At 53.5% G+C, this 19,536-nt stretch overlaps 1 protein-coding gene across 1 annotated transcript in view; it reads right to left on the bottom strand.

The window, feature by feature from the left end:
- ANKRD11 (ankyrin repeat domain containing 11) overlaps positions 1-9,714 on the bottom strand; it is a gene marked incomplete at both ends in the record, with an annotated part of 39,514 nt that extends 29,800 nt beyond the window's left edge. Inside the window, 2 exons of the mRNA XM_082005565.1 lie at positions 659-797; positions 9,628-9,714. Coding sequence (XP_081861691.1) covers positions 659-797; positions 9,628-9,714 — 226 coding nt within the window. The remainder of the gene's footprint in view (positions 1-658; positions 798-9,627) is intronic.
- Between the last annotated feature and the right edge of the window lie 9,822 nt (positions 9,715-19,536).

The raw sequence follows: 19,536 nt of genomic DNA, 5'->3' as shown, positions 1-19,536 counted from the left end.
GGCCACACCACCAAAGTCACACCTCCAGCCCATCAGTACGACCTCCAGACAGTTTTACACGTGTTTGACAACTCCTGTGCACACACCGACTGGAAATAATTGTTGAGTTTTAAGACAGTGAAGTACTAAAAGTTTAAAGCCCCAAAACAACAAAGCATGGCTAGGGAGGCGTGTGTGCATAATTGATACAGACACACACATATATGCCGGGTTTACTTTAGGCAGATGCACACAAGCAGTTTTTACTGCTTATTTTTTTCTCTTAAAGAGCACTCAGCTTGATGCTGTTATTTTCCAGGTTCTTGCTGGAAGGCCCAGCACTGTTTCTCAGCTTGTCTAAGCTGCAGTTCATTAACTGCACTATTTAGAAAGGGAAGAGACAGACCACCAGCCAAAGGAAGGGGTGCCTACACAGAGCCATCTCTTGGTCTGGTTAAATATATTATTAAGAACATAGAGGGCCTTAATCCGCTCAGCTCCAGATGTGTACGTGCCCACTGCAGTGGCTGTCCTCTTGTTCACATGCCTTTTCCTTCAATTAAAAAATACAGCAAATTTGATAGAACACTTCAGTGTGGATAGCTTGTATACCGGATACTGTGCGCTCCCCACCAGTCCCAACACCCACTTTTCGAGGGTGGAATTTGTTATGCTGTACCTGTATCCGAGTCTTTTTGATCTCCATTTGTTCCAACAGTGAAAGGCAACTTCCGTTTGGTCGCTCGCTCTTTCACCTCTTTGCCGCCATCGCTCCGGTCCAACTTTGGAGTCTTGGTTAGAGAAACTTTATCTTTATCCTAGAGAGAGAAGAGACCAGGTTAACAAGAGCCTTCTCCAGACTGCGTCCGCCTAACCCCCCAAAGTCCTGCACCAGCCTCACGCAGCACTTGTCCTCTCCTTTCTACCACGGGTTTCCAGCATCAGGGTTTGTTTAGCATCTTACAAAGAAGAGTTTCCATCAAGCTAAAACATCCCTAGAGAAGAGTGAGGACAACAAAGGCTGCGGCGTGGTGCGAAACCTGCAACCAATTCATGCGAGAACTAGCCAACGCCTTGCGTGCAGGCAGGGCGGGCAAGGGAGGCTGGGGGAACCCCAGGATTTCCAAACACAACCATTCCCATCGTTTGGGAAGGGTTTCCCGATCCCGAGCAGAAGCGGGATGCAGGGGAGCGCACAGAGCGCGCCTGGGACACACACAAAACCAGCACCGAAGCCCTTGGTTCGATGTGGAGAGCTGAGGGTTTCTCCTTGGAGCCTGCGGTATTTCTAGCACAAGAATACAGCATTACTATTTCAGCGTACGTGATAACATGTTATTCTGGAGAATATCCTGGCAGCCGGTAAGTCTGCTAACGTTACTGACCGTTCACAGATCAGCACGGCGGCCAAATGCACTCAGAAGGTTTGCACTGTACAGTCAGCATAAAGATTTGTACCAGAAAAGCCGGTAACGGCTCGCTCTGCCCCCAGCTCTGCCCGCGCTCGCCCCCATCCCAGGGCAAAGGGTCCAACAGCAGCGGCTGCGGCAGCCCCAGCCCCGGCAAAGCTCACTCTCCCCCAGATCTGTGTTTTGGGGTTGATCTAAGGCCCAGCCACGTGCTAACACCAGCCGCGGCGTTCCCCGGTGGCCGGACATTTAAGCTGCTCCTCTCCTGTGCAGGTTTCTACCGGGATTTTAAGAGGAGAAGCTGCCTTAAGAACGAACCTACCAGTATGGCATAAAAGCACGGAAAGCGATGCAGCTGCTGCCTGAGCATTCCCTGCTTTCTCAGAGGCAGACCGATGCCTGCCTTGCACAGGTCTTGTTTATTCGGGTTGGTTTGGACTTTAACAGGCGGCGAGGTGAAGCAGGCGGTGCTGGGGACTGCTCGGTGCAAGCAGCAGGAAGAAATTTTGAAGAAACATCCCAAGCAAGACAAAGTTACCAAGTATTGAGATGGGCAAGATTTTTCACATGAACAGCAAGAGCTGGTACATAACTCAAACTTCAGGAGTTCAGCATGCTGAGAATACACACAGACTGAAGTCATGCACTGGTGTTTTTTGTATTTGAGACACAGTGTTATTTTAAGCAAGGGCTTCTGGTTTGAACACCGTGCCACTGCTCTAAAAACAAGGCCAGAACGAGCAGCTTTGTGACAGATCTGATTTCAATAACCTAGCAAAACCTAGACCCTAAGCTTTAGATATAAAGTTAGATTAAATAAAAGAATATCAATACATTAAATCATGCAAGACCATCGTTGGAAACTCAGACAAGCCAGTCTAACAGAAATTCCCTTGTTTAGAGAAGCCCAGTCATGCTGTCTGCATCAGACTCGGCACGCTGGCAGGTGGCCCCGGTGTCAGCAGTCACAAGACCGCGTCGTCACTGTGTACATTGCTCCTTCCTCTTTCCGAGTTTCTGTCTGGCAGCCAAACTTCACCCGCAGATTAAAGAGAAACCGTTTACTCGGACCAACGGGTTCCGCTTGCACGTCCCCTTCGCGATGGGCAGCGTGACAGCCCTGCGGCTGCGCACCCAATACACGGCCCCTCTGACCCGCGCTCCAGCGCAATGGCCGAGGTCTGAAAAAACGGGCTGGGGAATCCCTTTTTTTGGTAAAGCAAGCCAAACAAACCTATCTGAGAGTGGCTGTTGCAGTTGGAGGGAGCCAAGGCACATGCCGCCGTGGGAGCACAGGACCTCGCATTCGGCGCCCGAAGAAGGGCAGCCCTGCTTGAGAGCAGCCGCCGAGAGCCCCTCCTCGGCGCGGGAGTCAGCGGAGCGACGGGACAAAGTCTCAACGGCCAAAATAAACACCCTCCAGCATCTCATTTATACACTCTGGATTTAAATGCTTTTCTCTTAATTTTTCTGTGAACAAAAGTTGTTTGCAATAACAGATGATGCCGCTTCTATGGCCAGCTGCTGATCTGACCAGCTCAGAGGTGTCAGTAGGGCCAGGGACCACTGGTCGTGTCCCAGGACGGCCCCGTTGCAAGCAGGCACATTGGTCCGTCCTTTCCCTTCTCAGTTTAATGCAGCTCAAACAGCAACGCTACACTCAAACCCCACGAACCTGCATCAGCACCGAGTATGCGAGAGGCCGTGTCGACGCAGGGTAAAGCACCATCTTCCCCGGGCGTAACGACTGCAGAGGCCCCAACGGTCCCCTCAAAAACACCAACTGCACTTCAAGACAACGATCAGCCCAACGATTTTTACCTTCAAAAGTCAGGGCCTGGGACAAGAGCATAAAACCAGAGAAGACCATGTGCACATCTCTTCCTCCGCTGCCCATGCCTGGGGCACACCTGCACACGCCGCATCCGAGCTGCTCCCGCATCGGGAGCCACGGGATCGGGCAGAAAGCGCCTGATTTCTGCTCTGAAAGCGCATTTTGCACCTCTTGCACCTGACACCTGCGGTTCAGGTTTGCCAGCACCGAGTGGCAGCAGTCCTCGGGAAGAGAGGTGCTTCTAGAAGACTCCGAGGTGGATCAGTCATAGCCGCCGCGCTCGCTGTCTGTATTGCAACTTCCTCGCCCGCACCCTTCGAGCGGGCTCTGCCACCCAGCCCTGGAGCACTAGGACACTCTTCGCCTGCTCTCGCAGCGGTCGCGCAGGATGCGGCACCCTGCGGTGGGATTTCCTACGCTCCCAGCGTTTCTTCCAGACACCAGTTTCAGGTTGAGAGCTCCAAGAGAGGTCAATTGTGCTCAACACAAAAAATAAATTTTTTTCATTGTTTGCTACCTTAAAATAGATTTCAGCTGGAGCAAACCCATCATGTCACGTCCTCTGCTGCCCGAAAAGCACCCTGCCTCGCAGGCAAGCCGGCTCCAGGCATCGGCTGGCAGCACCGCTGCTCTTGCACCACATGTAAAAGCAAACGACGATCGGTGACGGCTTGTTTAAAACATACCTTCTCTAAAATTCCCTTCATCTTTGGACCAGACTTCACACCTACAGTGGGAAAAGCTGAACCTGCAGGCGCAGGGGGGCTGCAGTGCCTGCAAGCCAGGTCGGCCGTTTGTCGTATCAATGCCGTACGGGATCTCTGCACACTCAGGAATAAAAAAACAAGTGCGGGACAGGCAAGACCGCAACTTATTCTACAAAGTTATTGCAATGTTGTTAAAAGCTCCGTGTTGGAGAAGAGACAAAGAAGAGAGGAACTAGGCAAAAACCCTTCCCAGACTAGACGGGGAGCACGGCATGGAAATGGAAAGGGCTGTGTGAATCCCAACGTCGGGCACGCTCAGGCAACGCTTCGTTTGCATTTGCCCGAATGCTGGGAGCTGCTGATCCAGTAAGTTCAGCAAAATTAAATACCAGGGAACGAAGGAAGTGGCAGCAGTCCCGGCACTGCTTTGAAGATTAATTTGTACAGTAGCACAACGATAACCTTTCATACTAATTGGAGCAGAGAAGATCCAAACTTTGCTCCCCCCTGGAAAGCAGCGACATGCTGAGAATGCCTGCAGCAGTTGGCGGTGAAACCACCGCAGAGAAATTAAGGCAGCTTGGAGAGTCATATTCCTGAAAATAATGTGCATTTTCAGTTTCTTATTTCAAGCTTTACTTCCCTAATTATTTCCAATTTTGTAATGAAGAATGTCGTCCTTTTCTTGAGTAAAAGCTGTTTTCATTTTTAGATCATCTCATGTTTAAAAGTAAGCTCAGACTCATCCGAAAGGTCCAAGAATCAGGTTTCACAGAAGGAATAAATCTAGCGAGAAACTCGTGTGAACATCTGTGTGTAAGACAGGCTCGGGGCTCTCGGAGGCCGGGACAGCTCTTGCTGAGGGTAAGAGAGGGAATTTGGGGAATGGGGGTACTGTCAAGAGCTCACCACAGAAACAAGCTCCGCTTTGTAGGTGTTAAAGCAAGCTGCTTTGGCAAAGGGCCGACAGCAGACCGGGCCTTCAGGAAAAATCCCCTACTGTCACGTTACGTTATTAGTAAGATTTACTATATGAATAACTGCAGCCACCTCAACTTAAACTCGCTACAGTTAAGAGATGCATCACAAGCTGCTACCAGCCGTCGGGGTTTGGAGCACTGGCCCCCAGGAGCTGCCCGACGCGAGATGCTGCGACGACCTAAGCCGCGCGTGCGGCGCGTGGGCTGGGAGCGCTTAACTGCGCCTGTGCTGACTTCTCTTTACGACGAAGCTCTCTAATCAGCAAGAGACCCCGATACCAATCTGCTCAGGTCACGACTGACACAGTCAAAAGCGGCTTTTCACGCTCACGCAGGACTCCAGCTAGGCCAGCTTACTGTCCAAACGGGGCAAAACCAAACATGTAGCTCTTTCAGACGCAAAATTCTGCAAGCCAGAGCCGCATACCAACCCATGCAAAGAAATCCGTATTTCCAGCAGAGAAGCTGAGCGCATCTCCAACTTGCGTCCCAGGACGGGCCGTGCGCCTGCAGCCTGCTCCTCCCCTGCGCCCACGGGAGCCGCGCGCAGCAGGGCTGCGCTGCCGGTGCCCGCACGCACGCTCTGAACCGCCGCCTCTGCCCGCCCGCCGAGAGCCGCGCCGGAGCCGTGCCTTCACTTCAACGCCGCCAAAACCCGACTCGCATCCCAGCTGCTTATGCAAAGACTCGCATTACCGGCGATGGAAATCCCCAAAGCCCTTTGTTCTCCAAAATGAGCTGGAAGTATTTCGGGCTGCAGTGTTAGTAAGAAGTAAGCAGCGACGAACAAAACCAGCGCCAGTAGCCTGGGAGGAGAGAAGCCCAGAAGGACCAAGGGCTCCAACAGCCGTGCCCCTGGGCGATGCCCCACGCCGAGCCGACACACCGAACTCCTGCCTTGGGCAGAACAACCCACGCTGCAAAAAGCAAACGCTGCGAGAGCGGGAGTTTCCCTGCGCTGACACAGACAGCAGCGTGCCGTTTCCTGAACGTGTCTCTGCTGGGGTGGGGAGAGAAGGAGCAGGAGAAGGGTTTGCACCCTGCGTTACAAAAACAGACAGACAGAATTTTACCCAGAAAGTGCTGGAAGTGCTGGATACCAAACCCCGGCGTCCCCTAAACCTGTGTCCCTTGTGGCCTTTCCAAAACCAGAATGCAACACACACACAGGCGCACAAAGTTTCAAAAAGTCTGAATTTTCGTCGGTGCTGCAACTGAACACTACAGCGACAACGGGAACTGAAGCCCTGCTCCTGCGTGCCTCTGGCCCTGGTCGAGGTTTAGGAAACACTACCCTGCAATGAGTGTGGGCTGCTTATCCTCACTGAAATGTCGGCTCTTCAGTATCTCAGTCACCCAGTGCTGCTGCACGTTTCACACCGGCGGTGGCTCTGCGCTGGACGCACAGCCCAGCACTCGCTCGTACGGCGCAGGAAAGCCCTCGCAGTCCAAGAGGTTTCCAGAAGAATCAAGAAGTGAGGACTATGTTCCCTTTTGTAAAACTGGGAGGAGAGGGAGGAGATAAAAGCAAATACCTTTTTGAAGGGCAGGAAAAGTAATGAAATAGGAGCAAAACGTATTCATACTACTAGAATTATTAAGGATGAAAAGCATACTAGTTTTCCCCCTTCACTCCTGTGGAACCCAACTGCGTTTCACCCAGTGTCAGCAAGGTACCGCGTGGCCCAGCAAGGCTCCCTCACTGAGAACCCCCCCACCACTCGGGGAAGGGTGAGAAGACAGCACTTTCAGCAGTTTTCCTAGCGTCGTCTCTGCCCGGTTTGCACCTCTGCTAGCTCCTACAAGCAAGTCCAAAACTGAGGGTCAAGCGCCGCTCTCCTCGCTGTTCCACCACTGCGGCAAAAATGCAATTCAGACTATGCAAGTGGCAAGATTTCCCCATAAAGAGACAAATCCTCTGCCCGCAGCCTCTGAGCACACGGTGTAACCACGCAGCACGCGGTCCCAGGCACATCAGGAAACGGTTTTGACAACTGATATAATTCTTGCTGCGGTGCTCTGCTCAGCCCAAGTCATGAGTAATCTGCTTCTGGTATGGGGATCTGTGGATCTACACCAGAAAGGAGAATTATTCATATATGGCATGCATATTTTTACAAAACCCTTCAGACTGAACTCGAGCAGGACGGAGCGCGCGGGGCCGCCGAGCGCCCGCCCCGGGCAGGCTGTGTGCAGCCATATAAGGCTGGCAGGGCCCGGCCGCCGGCCCCGCTGCCGCCGCTAACCCGGCGAGAAACAGCTCCTCGCTCAGCAGCGGCGAAGCAGGCAGAGCGTCTAACGCTGTCGGCCGCGGAGGGCAACAGAGACACGGTCTTTAAACCACTTTGTTCTCGTGGCAGCGCCAGCACAAGAGACATCTCACTAGTTAATAGGTCCCTCCCGTGGAAGGGCACGGAGCAGAGAGCTAGGAGGAGTTCCCTCTTATAATGAGCTCCACCGCTGAAAGGCAGCAGCTCACATCCTCCTCCACAAGGCACGAGCCCTCTGCAGAAAGGGCAGCCTCCCAGCGAGCCCGGCTGTAACGCGTTCCAGCGCCGAACTCGCACGTCTCCGGCGGCACTCGGCCCGCCGTGACACCAGGACTGCCAAGCATCCTGTGCCGTTACTTGCCTCCGGTGCTAGAGCTTCAGAGCCCAAACGCACGACGCTAACGTTAAAACAACTGTTGCTATTACGGTCCCGTTGAGACGAAGACACTTAAGTGGCGAGGCAGCTATCGCTTCGCCACGCTCGCCCTGTGCGCCGTGGCAGGCAGCCCCGGTGGGCGCGGGTCTCTCCGTGCGGCACGGCTCCGGCTCTGCTGCAGCCGCCCGCTGCCTTCCCTGGCGAGCCTCCGCCAGCAAGCGCGTGCCAAGTCGCAGGCTTGGGACTTTGAAAGTGTTGACAAAGGCAAGATAAATTAAAAGCAGTGGCTTGCTTAACAGGCAGGTACAACAGCGTCTGGAAGGCGGAGGTCTGACGACCGAGTGCTTTCACCCTGAGTCACTGCTCCAGCTCACGCTCCGGAGTTAACTAGAAACGGGGCGATTTGCCACACGATGTCCTTCGGCCACTTAGGCTGGATCTCAGCTCTGTCCCCGGAGGACAAGAGCCTGCAAGTTTTTCCTCCATTGAGAAGGCCCGAATTAAGTGAGCAGAAAGGCTCTTCCCCGTCCTTACTCAATACCACTTTCCACAGGTCTGCGCTGACGCCTCTGAATGGGAAGCATAAAATTATTTGTGTCCTAGTTATTTAGCCAGCGGGAGATAACTCCAGTTCCCGGCGTCCCTAGCGCCGCTCAGCAAACCTGCTCTGTAAATAACGTGCAGCCTTTAAGCTGCCGCGAGTGGATGAAATAAAATGGGAGCTGATTCATATTCTAACCGATCCGCTCCCTCCCGAAGCACCTGCGCCAACATTAAGCTTCTTGCACGGCGCAGACAAAACCCCGTATTTACATATCCTGCGCCACCCGGCTGAGCCTCATTTGCCAGGGTAAACGTCGGTACCTTCCCGATGCAACAGGGCAGCTGCGTCACCTCCAGCACCCCCGCTCCCGGCTTTTGCCCCGCTCCTCGAAGCCCCGCGCTGGGCCCCAGCGCAGCGCCCGGGCAGAAGCGACGCTGCTGCTCTCGGCGCGGCTCCCGAACCGGACCCGTGCACGCGCGGCGACACAGAAGGGGGAACGGGGCGGGTGCTACCAGCGTGCTCGATAACCAACTTTCTGCCTGGGGTTTTCCCACTGCTTGGTTGTCATTTTCCTCGTTTTGTGATGATACGACCTCAGTCACAAGAGGAGTTACCACCATCGACACGGGCAGGATCGCGGGGGAAGCGACAGAGCAGGAGACGCAGCATCGCCGGTGCTCGCAAAGCTCAGCTTCAGCTCCCAAGGTCTGGCAGAAACTCCCGGGGGAATGCTGAGAAACTGGGGCGAGGGGATGATATTTGTTTCCATAGCAGAATACAGTAGATGTAGCTTTTAGTTTTTATTTAAAAGTAGCATTTGTACATCGCTTTCTGCACAACTATTTACTGGAAACTGCTGATACTGAGAAAGATGAAAAAAAGCTGAATGAGAGGAGGCAGAGCTTACGTCTGGAGCCAAACAAGAAATCTGGGAATGAAGGAGAGAAGCATGAACTTACTTATCTTTAAACTCAGATTTCATCTCAGTAACCTCACCTCAAGCCCAGTCAAAACCTAAACACTTCAAATAAAACCCCAGAAGCAGTAATTTCAGCAGAGCAGCTCATGCGCCGAGTCCGAGTCAGGCCACACTCAGAGCCCAGACTTCTGGGTGAAGCAAAACCAGCCAAGTCTGACACAGACACGGCATTTACAGCCGGAGGAGGAGGAGGAGAGACTCCTCCCTCGCACAGCACGCACTTGCATGATCGCTGCATTACTTGGTCCTTCCATGGCTTAGTGGAGAAAGCCTTAAAAATGCACAAGTACTTGCAAAAGAGAATCTTCCAAAGCATCCCTGCCTCGGCTGAGCCGGGTCTACGGGGCCACAGCACTTCCCGGGGAGCCTTGCACCCACCGAGAAATAAAGTGGAACCCCATCAGCTGGCAGAGTGCCAACACACGGATTTGATCCCGGTGAGAACAGCTCATGGGAACCTCCTGCCACAAGAAACACCACCACAGCTTGAAGACATCAGGCACAAGGGGCGGCGTCCCTAAAGGAAGGCAAGTGAACCAAACACGCTACCTTTTTCCCCGCTTGTTTCTCCACCATGTCGTTGCTGAGAGAGAAATCTTCTGGCTGTGGTGTTTTAGAACACCCACCCTTGGGCATCGTTCTGCCTTCCTTACTTGATCTTCATTTATGCTGCCATCGCCTCATCATCAACCGTCTGTTTAGAGAGAGGAAAAGAGAAGTTAGAAATCTCGAAAGGATCTTTCCACCAGGGGAAAAAAAAAGGCAGGACACTTCCCACGGGGATAAACCCCCACCGAACTCTTCCAACGGCAACACCAGGATGGCAGAGCACCTCCAAATGCTGCACGCCGCAGACCAGAGCAGGCAAAACCACCACTGGCTTCTGCCACCTTCCACACGGGAAGCAAGCCGGGACCTGCAAGCTGCAGACACGACTTGTTTCATGCGCAAGGGATAGCCTAAAATGGATCGTGCCCAAACAGGAGCAATATCCCTCCTGTTCTTCATCTGCAGCATCACCGCAAGCCTACATAAAGCTTCGTGCAGCTACAGCTCCGTCCAGAGTGCAGGGACACGGGGACGGACCCCTCCGGGTACGCGTCTGGGGCAGGGACGGCCCGCTCCCACAGTCTGTCACACCGAATTCCCAGACGCTCGCAGGACCAACACGCATTGCTAAATTACAAAACCTACTTAATGAAGCGCACTTTTTGAACATGTCGCCATTATGAGATGAGACCAGAAACCGCCAAGGGTTCCCGGAGCGGTTTGCCACGGGCTCCTCGCCCCGGCACCGGCGCTGACGCCGCGCCTTGGCCTAGGTAGGACAATTTGGAGAATAACAAAGCGCTCCCTGCTCCTGCCATGGGTTGCCTGGTTACAGGACTGAAAAGACACTGACATCTGAAATATAGCAAAGCATGAGCTGCAACTGAGATCAGAAATACCCGCTGAAGCCGAGGCAGGCGAGGCCTTTTTAGGTGAACAAAAATATCTCCTCTCCCGAGACCAGAGGCTAAAAAGCATCCGTGCAATAGTATATCTCCGAGAAGTGACCCACATCAATCCCTACGGCAAAGGTCTCGTCGTACTTACGCTGAAACGGCATAAACAGGCACCATTTGAAAACTCTTTCCTCAGCTAATTGCCACCTGACAACACTACACATTGCACCCATTAACTTCTTATAATAGCGGCTGGGTTTCTGCAGAGCTACAATTGCAGGAAATTGTCCAGGAACAAAGTCATGCAGTGCTCCATCACAAGATGGGAATTCTGTGGGCGGGGAGAAAGAAAGAAAACAGAGGGGAGGAGAGGAGCCAAACCCTCCGCCTGCTCGGGGCCGGGGGACGAAGCGGCGTGGACCTCGAACCGCGTCCCGGGCGGCACCAGGAGAGCCCAGCACCATCCCGCTGGGTGCCAGCTCCCCATCCCTGCGGCAGCCGGGACAGCCCGGGGGGCTGGAGGAACACTAGCGTGGCGCTTTCATCAGCCTTGTATTTTAGAAGTTCCCTGGAAATCCCTTCATCATTTAAACGTTCCATTTACACTTCAGAGGCTTTAGGGCCCTTTGGGTCGGTTTGTAGGTTGTTTTTTTTTTTTATAAAAAGTGATTCAGAGGCCCCATCCCAGCCCTGCAGCGGCACAAATTCCCAGACCAAAGCACCGGGCACAGACAGCACTAGAACAGCCCGGCGCTGGCATTTTCAGCAGCAGACTGTGCTTTCCAAGACGGCTAATCCTCCACCCTAACTCCTTCACCTGGGCTATGGGAGGACAGATACCCGTGTTTAGGAACGGAGACTTCGGGAACTGAGGCCTCTTTGTGTCCCCCTGCTCGATGTGGGGACAAGCTGCCGTGCTGAGCTTCGGGACCCCCAGCCCTTTCCTGTTGGATGCGAGAGCAGGAAAGGATCTGAACTGGAAAAGACAGGAGCAGGCTGCGCAGCCCTCCTCATGGCTGCAGATGGGAAGCCAAAATGGGGGAAAGTGCAGAAAATTGAGTATACCAACCCAGCATGTCCGTAAAGAGAAAACAGAAAATCTTCTGTTAGAGCAAGGGAACAACTGCAGAAATCCACGTCTCCAAATTTCTGCTCTTCATCATTTGAAGGGCCTGCAGCCCAGCACAAGTGCCAAAGTTCAAGCACCACAAGGGCTGACTGAAAACAGCACCTTAAAAAGGCAGCTCAGCCGTCCTCGGGCGCGCTTGGCGCCGGCAGAGAGAGGCTGGAGCTCACAAAACCTGAAGCCAGGAGCGAGCGGTTCTGGCCTCAGTGCTCCCACACCCCTGAACCCCAGAGGGGTTCACCGGCTAACAAGATGTCATGTGTCACAGCAGAGAGGCCCTCCTGGCGCTGGTGATCACGGAATCACAGAATCGTTAAGGTTGGAAAAGACCTCTAAGATCATCAAGTCCAACTGTCAACCCAACACCACCACGCCCACTAAACCATGTCCCCAAGTACCAAGTCTACATGTTTTTTGAACATCTCCAGTGATGGTGACTCCACCACCTCCCTGGGCAGCCTGTGCCAATGCCTGACCACTCTCTCAGTAAAGAAATTCTTCCTAATATCTAGTCTAAACCTCCTCTGCCACAACTTGCAATATTGCATCTATTCCTACTGCAGCGATGCTCCACCGATGGCTCCGGAGCCCAAGGGTCCCCTTGATGTTGCAACTGCTTCCTCTAGAAGCAGCTTCAGCTATTTACAGCCTCAAGAACCTCACGCTGTCAGCGGTCATTAACCAATTTGTAAAGTTATGAATTTTTTCCCCTCGGTGTCACCTACTGGTGCTCATTACGGTGCGGCTAAAGGAGAAACGCGCCTGGAGGAGGCAGGAGCCGGCGGGAGCGCTGGGTCAGCGCGGAGGACACAGAGTCGGCCACCTGAGCAGATTCACTTCAATGTTCGCTGCAAATCTAAGAAGTGGAAAACTCAGATGACATGCCAGGCAACGGAAATTTATATGCACTTTGCAAAGGATATTAAAAACAAGCAGCTTCACTTACACTGGTCATGAGCACAGGGAGCAGGACGGCTGCGACCAGGGTATGCTCTGCTCCCGACCACAAACAGCCAAAAATTAAAACCACGTCCTCTCCAGCGCCTCGCTAAAACCGTTTCATGGCCTGCACGCTGTCAATTTATTCTCAAAAAAATTCTGCACACTCCCGATGTCTTTGTGGCTGTTTGTAACCGGGGTAGGTACCTATTCACGTGGAGCTTCGAAAACCTGTTTAACTGAGAAAAGGCCAGACGGATGCCAGATTAATTCTGCACCCCTTCTGTTCATCTCGCTGACTCATTACACTTGGAAAGCTGGCTGCCTCTCCATGTAAACAGAGCACTGGCCTGTTTAACAGCTTGGAGGGAGTATTACATTTGCACAACAATTACCAACAACGCTCGCAGTCTTCGTTTCATTTTTAAGCACGTTTAATAAGAGTCAGAGGGGAGGTACAAATTCCCGGTTTGGAAGAGCTATCCCCAGCTCGCGGGAGCGGCGGCGGAGCCTTTCAAAGTTACACGTCTAGGGCTGCAGAATTACAATTTGGCTTCAATCCCCCCTAATCTGGGAGCTGGACAAGCCACCCCCTTTCCACGACACCCCTCTCAGCCTCACCTCCCTACCAGGAGACAACCATCACCCTTCCTATTTTGTAAACAATTAACTAAGCTCCTTGAACTAGATGATTACACGTCTGCCGCACAATAAGAAGTGGGAGACCGAGTGAGCTCAACGGAGTATAATCCCTCGCACTTCTCCGGGAAAACAAAGGAGCTGTTTACCTCTGGCCGGCAGCCAGCCCCGGCTGCGCGCGTCGCCTTCCCCACGCACACCGGCCCCTCGCCCGGCCACAGCAGCCTCCCACCGCCGGCAAGGCGTGGGTCCCATGCCGCTGCCCTGGGAAAGCGGCTATGGAGAGGGAGAGTCTGCCCTGGGACCCGGCCAGCCCGGACGTGGCTTCCGCCAGCGGCCCCAGGAGCGGGCAGGGAAGGCCCTGGCGGCTGCGGCCCCCCGAGTATCGCCCATGCGACTCTGCCTGCAGGGAGGATGCTGGAAAAGCGGACACGACACCCAGTCCGGTCACCCTGCGCGGCGGGGAGAAGGGCAGCCCTGCGGCCCGTCCTGCTCCTGCCTGGGCTGGGGGCCCTCCTGGCCGCTGCCGCGGGGGTCGGGGCCCCCACGGCACCCCCGAGCACCCTCCCGGAGAGTGGAGAAACAGGGACGTCGGGAGCACGACCGGGAGCGAGGCCGGCTGGGAAGGGCAGCACTCCGCAGAGCCAGCCCCGGCCATGCAGGCGCACACGATCCTCTGCTCTCCCCTTGTTGAGGCGAGGAACCAGCCGAAAATGGTTGGTTTTTTTTTTTAATTTGCCCAGGGCATGCCAAGGCGAAGCCACACACTGAGACCAAACGTTTCTGTGGAGGACCTCAAAAGGCAATGCTCCCAAAAGGGACGGGAAGGAAAGGGGGGTCATCTGTCCCTCCCAGCTGCAGGAGGAGGAGGAGGAGGAGGAGGAGGAGGAAGAGGAGGAGGAGGAGGAGAGCGCTGCTGGCTGCTGGCTCCATGCTCAGCCCCGTCGGGCCAGCCGGGCTGCTGGCAGGCTGTGTGGGACCGGTTGCACCCGTTAGCCAGGACCAGGCTCCCGGCAAAGGCGACGGGCAAATCGGGACGGGCACAGATGTACACGGCAGCCCCAGCCAGCTGACGCCAACACCGTGCCGGACAGGAGAGGAGATTCCTCGTTAACAAACCCGACAGACGCTGCACGTTTAAATCCCCAATCCCTACCCCTCCCCGCCTTCACAGCGAGCACCATCCCCATTTGTGAGGAGAGAAAACGCAACCAGCACTGCAAGTCCTCAAATGCTTTCAGCTGTACCGCCAAGGCGGAGCGACAGCTTTCCCGTCCCCCCCGCAGCCCCCCGCACCGGCGACTGGCCTCTGGTGAGAGCCCTGCAGACCAGCCAGGCTCCTGCCAGCTCCATGAAGCCACAACACATTAGCTCATGCCCAAAGATCTGTGCGTTGGAGCCTGCCCGTACCCTGCCAGCTTGGAGTAAAAAAGATTGTGCAGACTTCTTTAAATGCCAGACAGTAAGAAGAAAGCTGGCTAGAGGCTCTTACCCGTTACAAAAAACTCAGATGCAAGGACTGCAATTAGAGGCGCAGACGTTATTTGCGCAAATCCAACACATTTGTTTGGTCTGAAAAAGGTTGGAATATGAACAAGCCCCGTAGAAACATGAACATTTTAAAACCTCAGGCTCCTCTTGAGGACTCTGTCCCAGAAAAACAGGTGTCCTCAAATCTCTGAAGATTGCCTTAAAATAATCACTCACATAGATCACATCCAAAATTTGATCGCCCCACCCTCAGCACTGGAAAGTGTGGGGAGAAAAACAAAAGTTGAAGTCTTTCAATACGCTAAACTGCCCTTCTCCATCACTCTGCTCATACCTTCACCGAGATCTTTGTCACCCCAGCCAAGACCGTCACAGAATCACAGAATCATTAAGGTTGGAAAAGACCTCTAAGATCATCAAGTCCAACCGTCAACCCAATACCACCATGCCCACTAAACCTGAAGTGCCACATCTACATGTTTTTTGAACACCTCCAGTGATGGTGACTCCACCACCTCCCTGGGCAGCCTGTTCCGATGCTTGGCCACTCTCTCAGGAAAGAAATTTTTCCTAATATCCAACCTAAACCTCCCCCGGTGCAACTTGTGGCCATTGGCACCTGCTGAGTCGGCACTAAAATCACAGCGTACATCACTAACAGGTTGCACGTTCAAAATAGCTACCGTCGCACCTTCAACCCAGCGCTACCTGTGTGCATCCTGTTTAGTGCTAGTTTACCAACATGCTCCCAGCATCAGAGACCTGCTCTTCAGCAGCTTTTCTTTTACTTGTTAGGCATAAACAACACGTGATTAGTACCTAAAATTGCCCGTGCGCACCAGCGGGACGTGCGCTTTGGGGAACGAGGAACAATTGTTCTTTGTGCTCCAGCTCGGCTCCGGAGGAGTAAAGTCCATCTTTTCCCACCGTCGGTACCCGAGCCCAGGAGCAGCAGGAGGCCTGCAAGCCAGCAGCGCAAACACAGCTGCGTTTCATTCAGCAGCCTTACAACGGGCAACCGCAAGGATTAGCTATTAATAAGATAGTGCAGCACGAGGTGCTAATTCTTACAGCCATTACCAAACCAAGGAAAATCGAGAGATCTCTGCATCTCCCCGCTCTGAAGGCAGCGGGGGGGAAAGCACGCTTGCCTGCCGTCACATCTGGGGTCACCCCAGTTTCACAGCTCCATCACACCCTCATCTTCAACTCAATGTCTTCTTTCTTTCCCCTGGGAACCTGCTATCTTTTTATTCCTGGCTTTTGAAGGGGGATGTCACCCTTCATCAAGAGTCCTTACACATGAAACATCTCTCTTCACTTCTTTGCATGGCTTTTCCTCTCCTGTTCTCAAAATCGGTACCTGATCCCCACAACAACCACCCTTTCTTCCGCCTTTCACAAATATTTATTTTGCCTTTACCACAGTGCTTCCTGACCTCCCGTAACTACTCGCATCTGCATGTATTTGCATGGGGCTCAGGCAAGGCTTGCTTGCTTTCTCAAATGCGCACCCGCCAAGGAGACTTAGCAACACGAATTAAGTCAGCCATTAGTATTTCAATCATTTGTGAAGCAGATGCACCTTCCTGATGTTCGTTAGGACCTGCCGAAAATAACGCAACAGAGAAGGTCAGCCTGCTGAGCGGTTTGTGCACGTAGACGCGCACCCACGTCTTCAAGGACCACGGTCAAGATGATGCACAAGATCTCGCTGGGCACCGTGAAAGTCCAACTCCTCAACGCTTCTCCGGAGATGACTTGCTACAGGAAACCATCCCTGCTAACGGGTTAAATTTAAACCACAACCCCCTACACATGCAACCTGCAAGTGTCATTTCCTGCCCTGGCATCTGAAGACCGGGCACTGGTCTCAAATAATGACAACAACCCTTAAGTTTCTCTCTTACACTAAGTGCTACTATTTAACAAGATTATATTCGGAAATTTCTGCCCAACTACCCTGTGATGCAGAATAACCCAGCTGGGACCGTTCTTGGGATACACAAACGCCAAAATAAAAGCGAGCCCTGACAGTACACGGCGACCACGAGCAACCGCTCCGCCTGTGTGGTTTCTCCAGGAGCAGTTTTTCCCACAAACCCTTCCCTCAATTATCTATATGCAGCTGCCTCTTGATATTGCTACATCGCTGGATGCCGCTGATTATCTGGTTTCTCGCCAAGGTTACAAAACTGTTGTTTCAGTCGGTTCTCCGAGCTGCGGTCTGGGAGCGGGATCAGCTGCGATGAGGAAACCTTTGGAGCAGCCAGCGTGTTACAGGAAGGCTGGAGCAGCGTACAGCCCTGCCGCACCACCATTAGTCAGAGTGGAAGGGCCGATTACGACACCGTTGTCTTCTCGGCGCGATTGCGGGATGGCCCTGGATCACCGGCTCAGACCAAAACCCACCGGAGAGGGGGGACTCTGCGCTTCACCCATGTCCTCTCTGCTTCGCACAGAAACCCGTCAGGCTTCAGCCCGAGAAGAGCCGTAACCACGTCTGCCAACGCAATCATCTACTGGACTTCTTGCACATCAACCTCCTTAAAACAGTGATGAACTCCACTCGGATATTCCCACTGCTGCTGCACATGGCGGGGGGGGGGGAATATTTCCCTAATTAAGTACATCCCAAGAACTTGCACAACGCAATACCGTGCACCTACAGAGCGATCGGCAATGCGAACTTTAGGCAGCCCACAGAGCGGTTTGCGTGTCACATGCATTTAAGAGGAAAAAATGCAGCCCAACTATCCTGCACACAGAGAACAGGAAAGAAATGCAACCCCGATGTGCCGAGAGGTAGGAGGAGTGCAAAGCCTTTACGCGCAGCTCACCGCGACGCGAGCCTCCACGGCACACGGTGCACACAATGTGCTGAGAGCCTGTCCCGGAGGTCCCAGCAGCGGGGAAAGACGTGGATTCCCCGGGGCTGCTTTATTCTGGTAAAATTTAACAAACACCACAAATCTGCATGATTTGCTCCGTTCCCAGGACAGTTTGGGGAGCTGGGCTCTGGCCCCTCCGTGCCTGGCAGGGAGCTACGGCTGCGGCTCACTGCGGTTTGCTTTGCTAAGTGCAGCTCAAGGGCTTCATGGGCATCAGCCAAGCCCCAAAAACGAGCTGGGCCCGATTTTCAAGACGGAGAAACATGTTAGCACAGACAAATCCTGACCATCGCTGTCCTTGGTTTGATGCCGACTAAATCGCAGCGAACGACAGGGCAACAGATGAAGCTGCAGCGACTGATGGTGCCCCGGCAGCGAGCTGCGTCACCACCCCACCGTCGCGGTGGCAGCCCGGGGGCCGGGGCGCGGGAGGCTGGCAGGGTGTGCTGGCACGCTCCGCTCCGTCCTCGGCCGGGCTGAGGCTCCTCCGCGCTCCCCACCTGCGCTCTTTCCATCTTCCCGTTCCTGGCACTAGTGGCTTGTCCCAAGGGGAGGCTGCGGGGCGAACGCTGCTCCTACGGAAAGCTCGTGTCGGCTCCTGCAAGCCCCATCTGCTGCTTAGCTGCGGAAAGGGAAGGCTCAGGAAGGTAACAGAAAGCAGAACGCGTTTGTGCTTATTTTCAGCTAAATTAGCGCAGGCGCCTCCATTACGTGGCTAAATCGCCAATAACTTTGTGCCTTGTTTGCCTCCAGGAACTCGGTATCTGCGCCGACGTAAGGCGGCTGGGCCGGGGCACAGCAGGCAGATTCCACCAGCGAACCGAGACCCGGTCCTGCCGAGTTGGAACTGCTTTACTGAACTAAACGCTACGCATTCCCAGTGTCTCTCTCTGTAGATACATAATGTACATGCACACACATGCGTGGACAAACACGTACACATACATAATGTACATACATACTGCAGTAAAACCCCAAACGAGACTTTTGCTCTAGTCCTGTCTGATTTTCTGCTTCAATATATAGAATTGCAGGACAAAGACGAGCTTTCACTACAAAAACACCTACATGACTTACGCCCTTAAACCTGAGAGGAGATGATGACCAAGCACGTTAATTACATGAGAAATAAAGAAACCAAAAATATTTTGCAAAAGGTGCCACAGCCACTGCAACAGGATCCTTGATGCCGAGGAGACCCTCGGCTCGGAGGTCTGCTACGAGGAGCCTGACGCAGCACGGGCTGCGTGGACGCCAGCTGCACCCTCATGAGAGCCCTGCTCGAGCCTTGGCAGATTTGAACAAGCGCTTCGGGGTGTCCACGTTTAAACTCGTGTTCAGTCCACGATGTCGCAACACCCAAGTAACATCTTCTCCCAGCTGTGAGCATGACAGACCACGGTGATCTCAGCAAAACATTTCTCTTCCTCCTCGTTCTTGCACAATTCTTCCTGGTTTCCCTCTCCCTGTCTCAGCATCCTCGTGCCCACTGGAAACACGCAAAGCTTCCTCCAAGCGTGGGAACCTCAGGAATATTTTGGTAAATTTAGGAGCAAGTACTAGGCGACAGAACACATCTCACGCATCGCCATTTTCCAGGCAGAGGCCCTGAAGTCATCACACTTTGGGGAAAAAGCAAATACAGAACTTCACTGTTTTACTCTTATTTGGGGTCTGCAAATCCAGGAATTTCATTTTGGCCGTCTGCCTCTTTCTCCTTCTGAGCTGAGGCCAGTGGGTTCGACACCGATGTTTTATCCATATACAAAACACTGTGTAGCAAAACTGGTATTTGTTTGCCATACTACTGGCGGCTTTCAAATGACAGGGCAAGAACCGAACAGACATGGACACTAAAAAAAAAAAAGCCACGAAACCAGAAAAACCCAAAGCCATGAAGTATCATTCCAGCAACGAAGGGAAGCCA

The sequence above is a fragment of the Phaethon aethereus genome, assembly GCF_964289735.1.
Source record: "Phaethon aethereus genome assembly, chromosome: 13".
Taxonomy (NCBI): domain Eukaryota; kingdom Metazoa; phylum Chordata; class Aves; order Phaethontiformes; family Phaethontidae; genus Phaethon; species Phaethon aethereus.
Note: the sequence above shows the minus strand (reverse complement) of the source record. Positions and strands in the feature narration are given on the sequence as shown.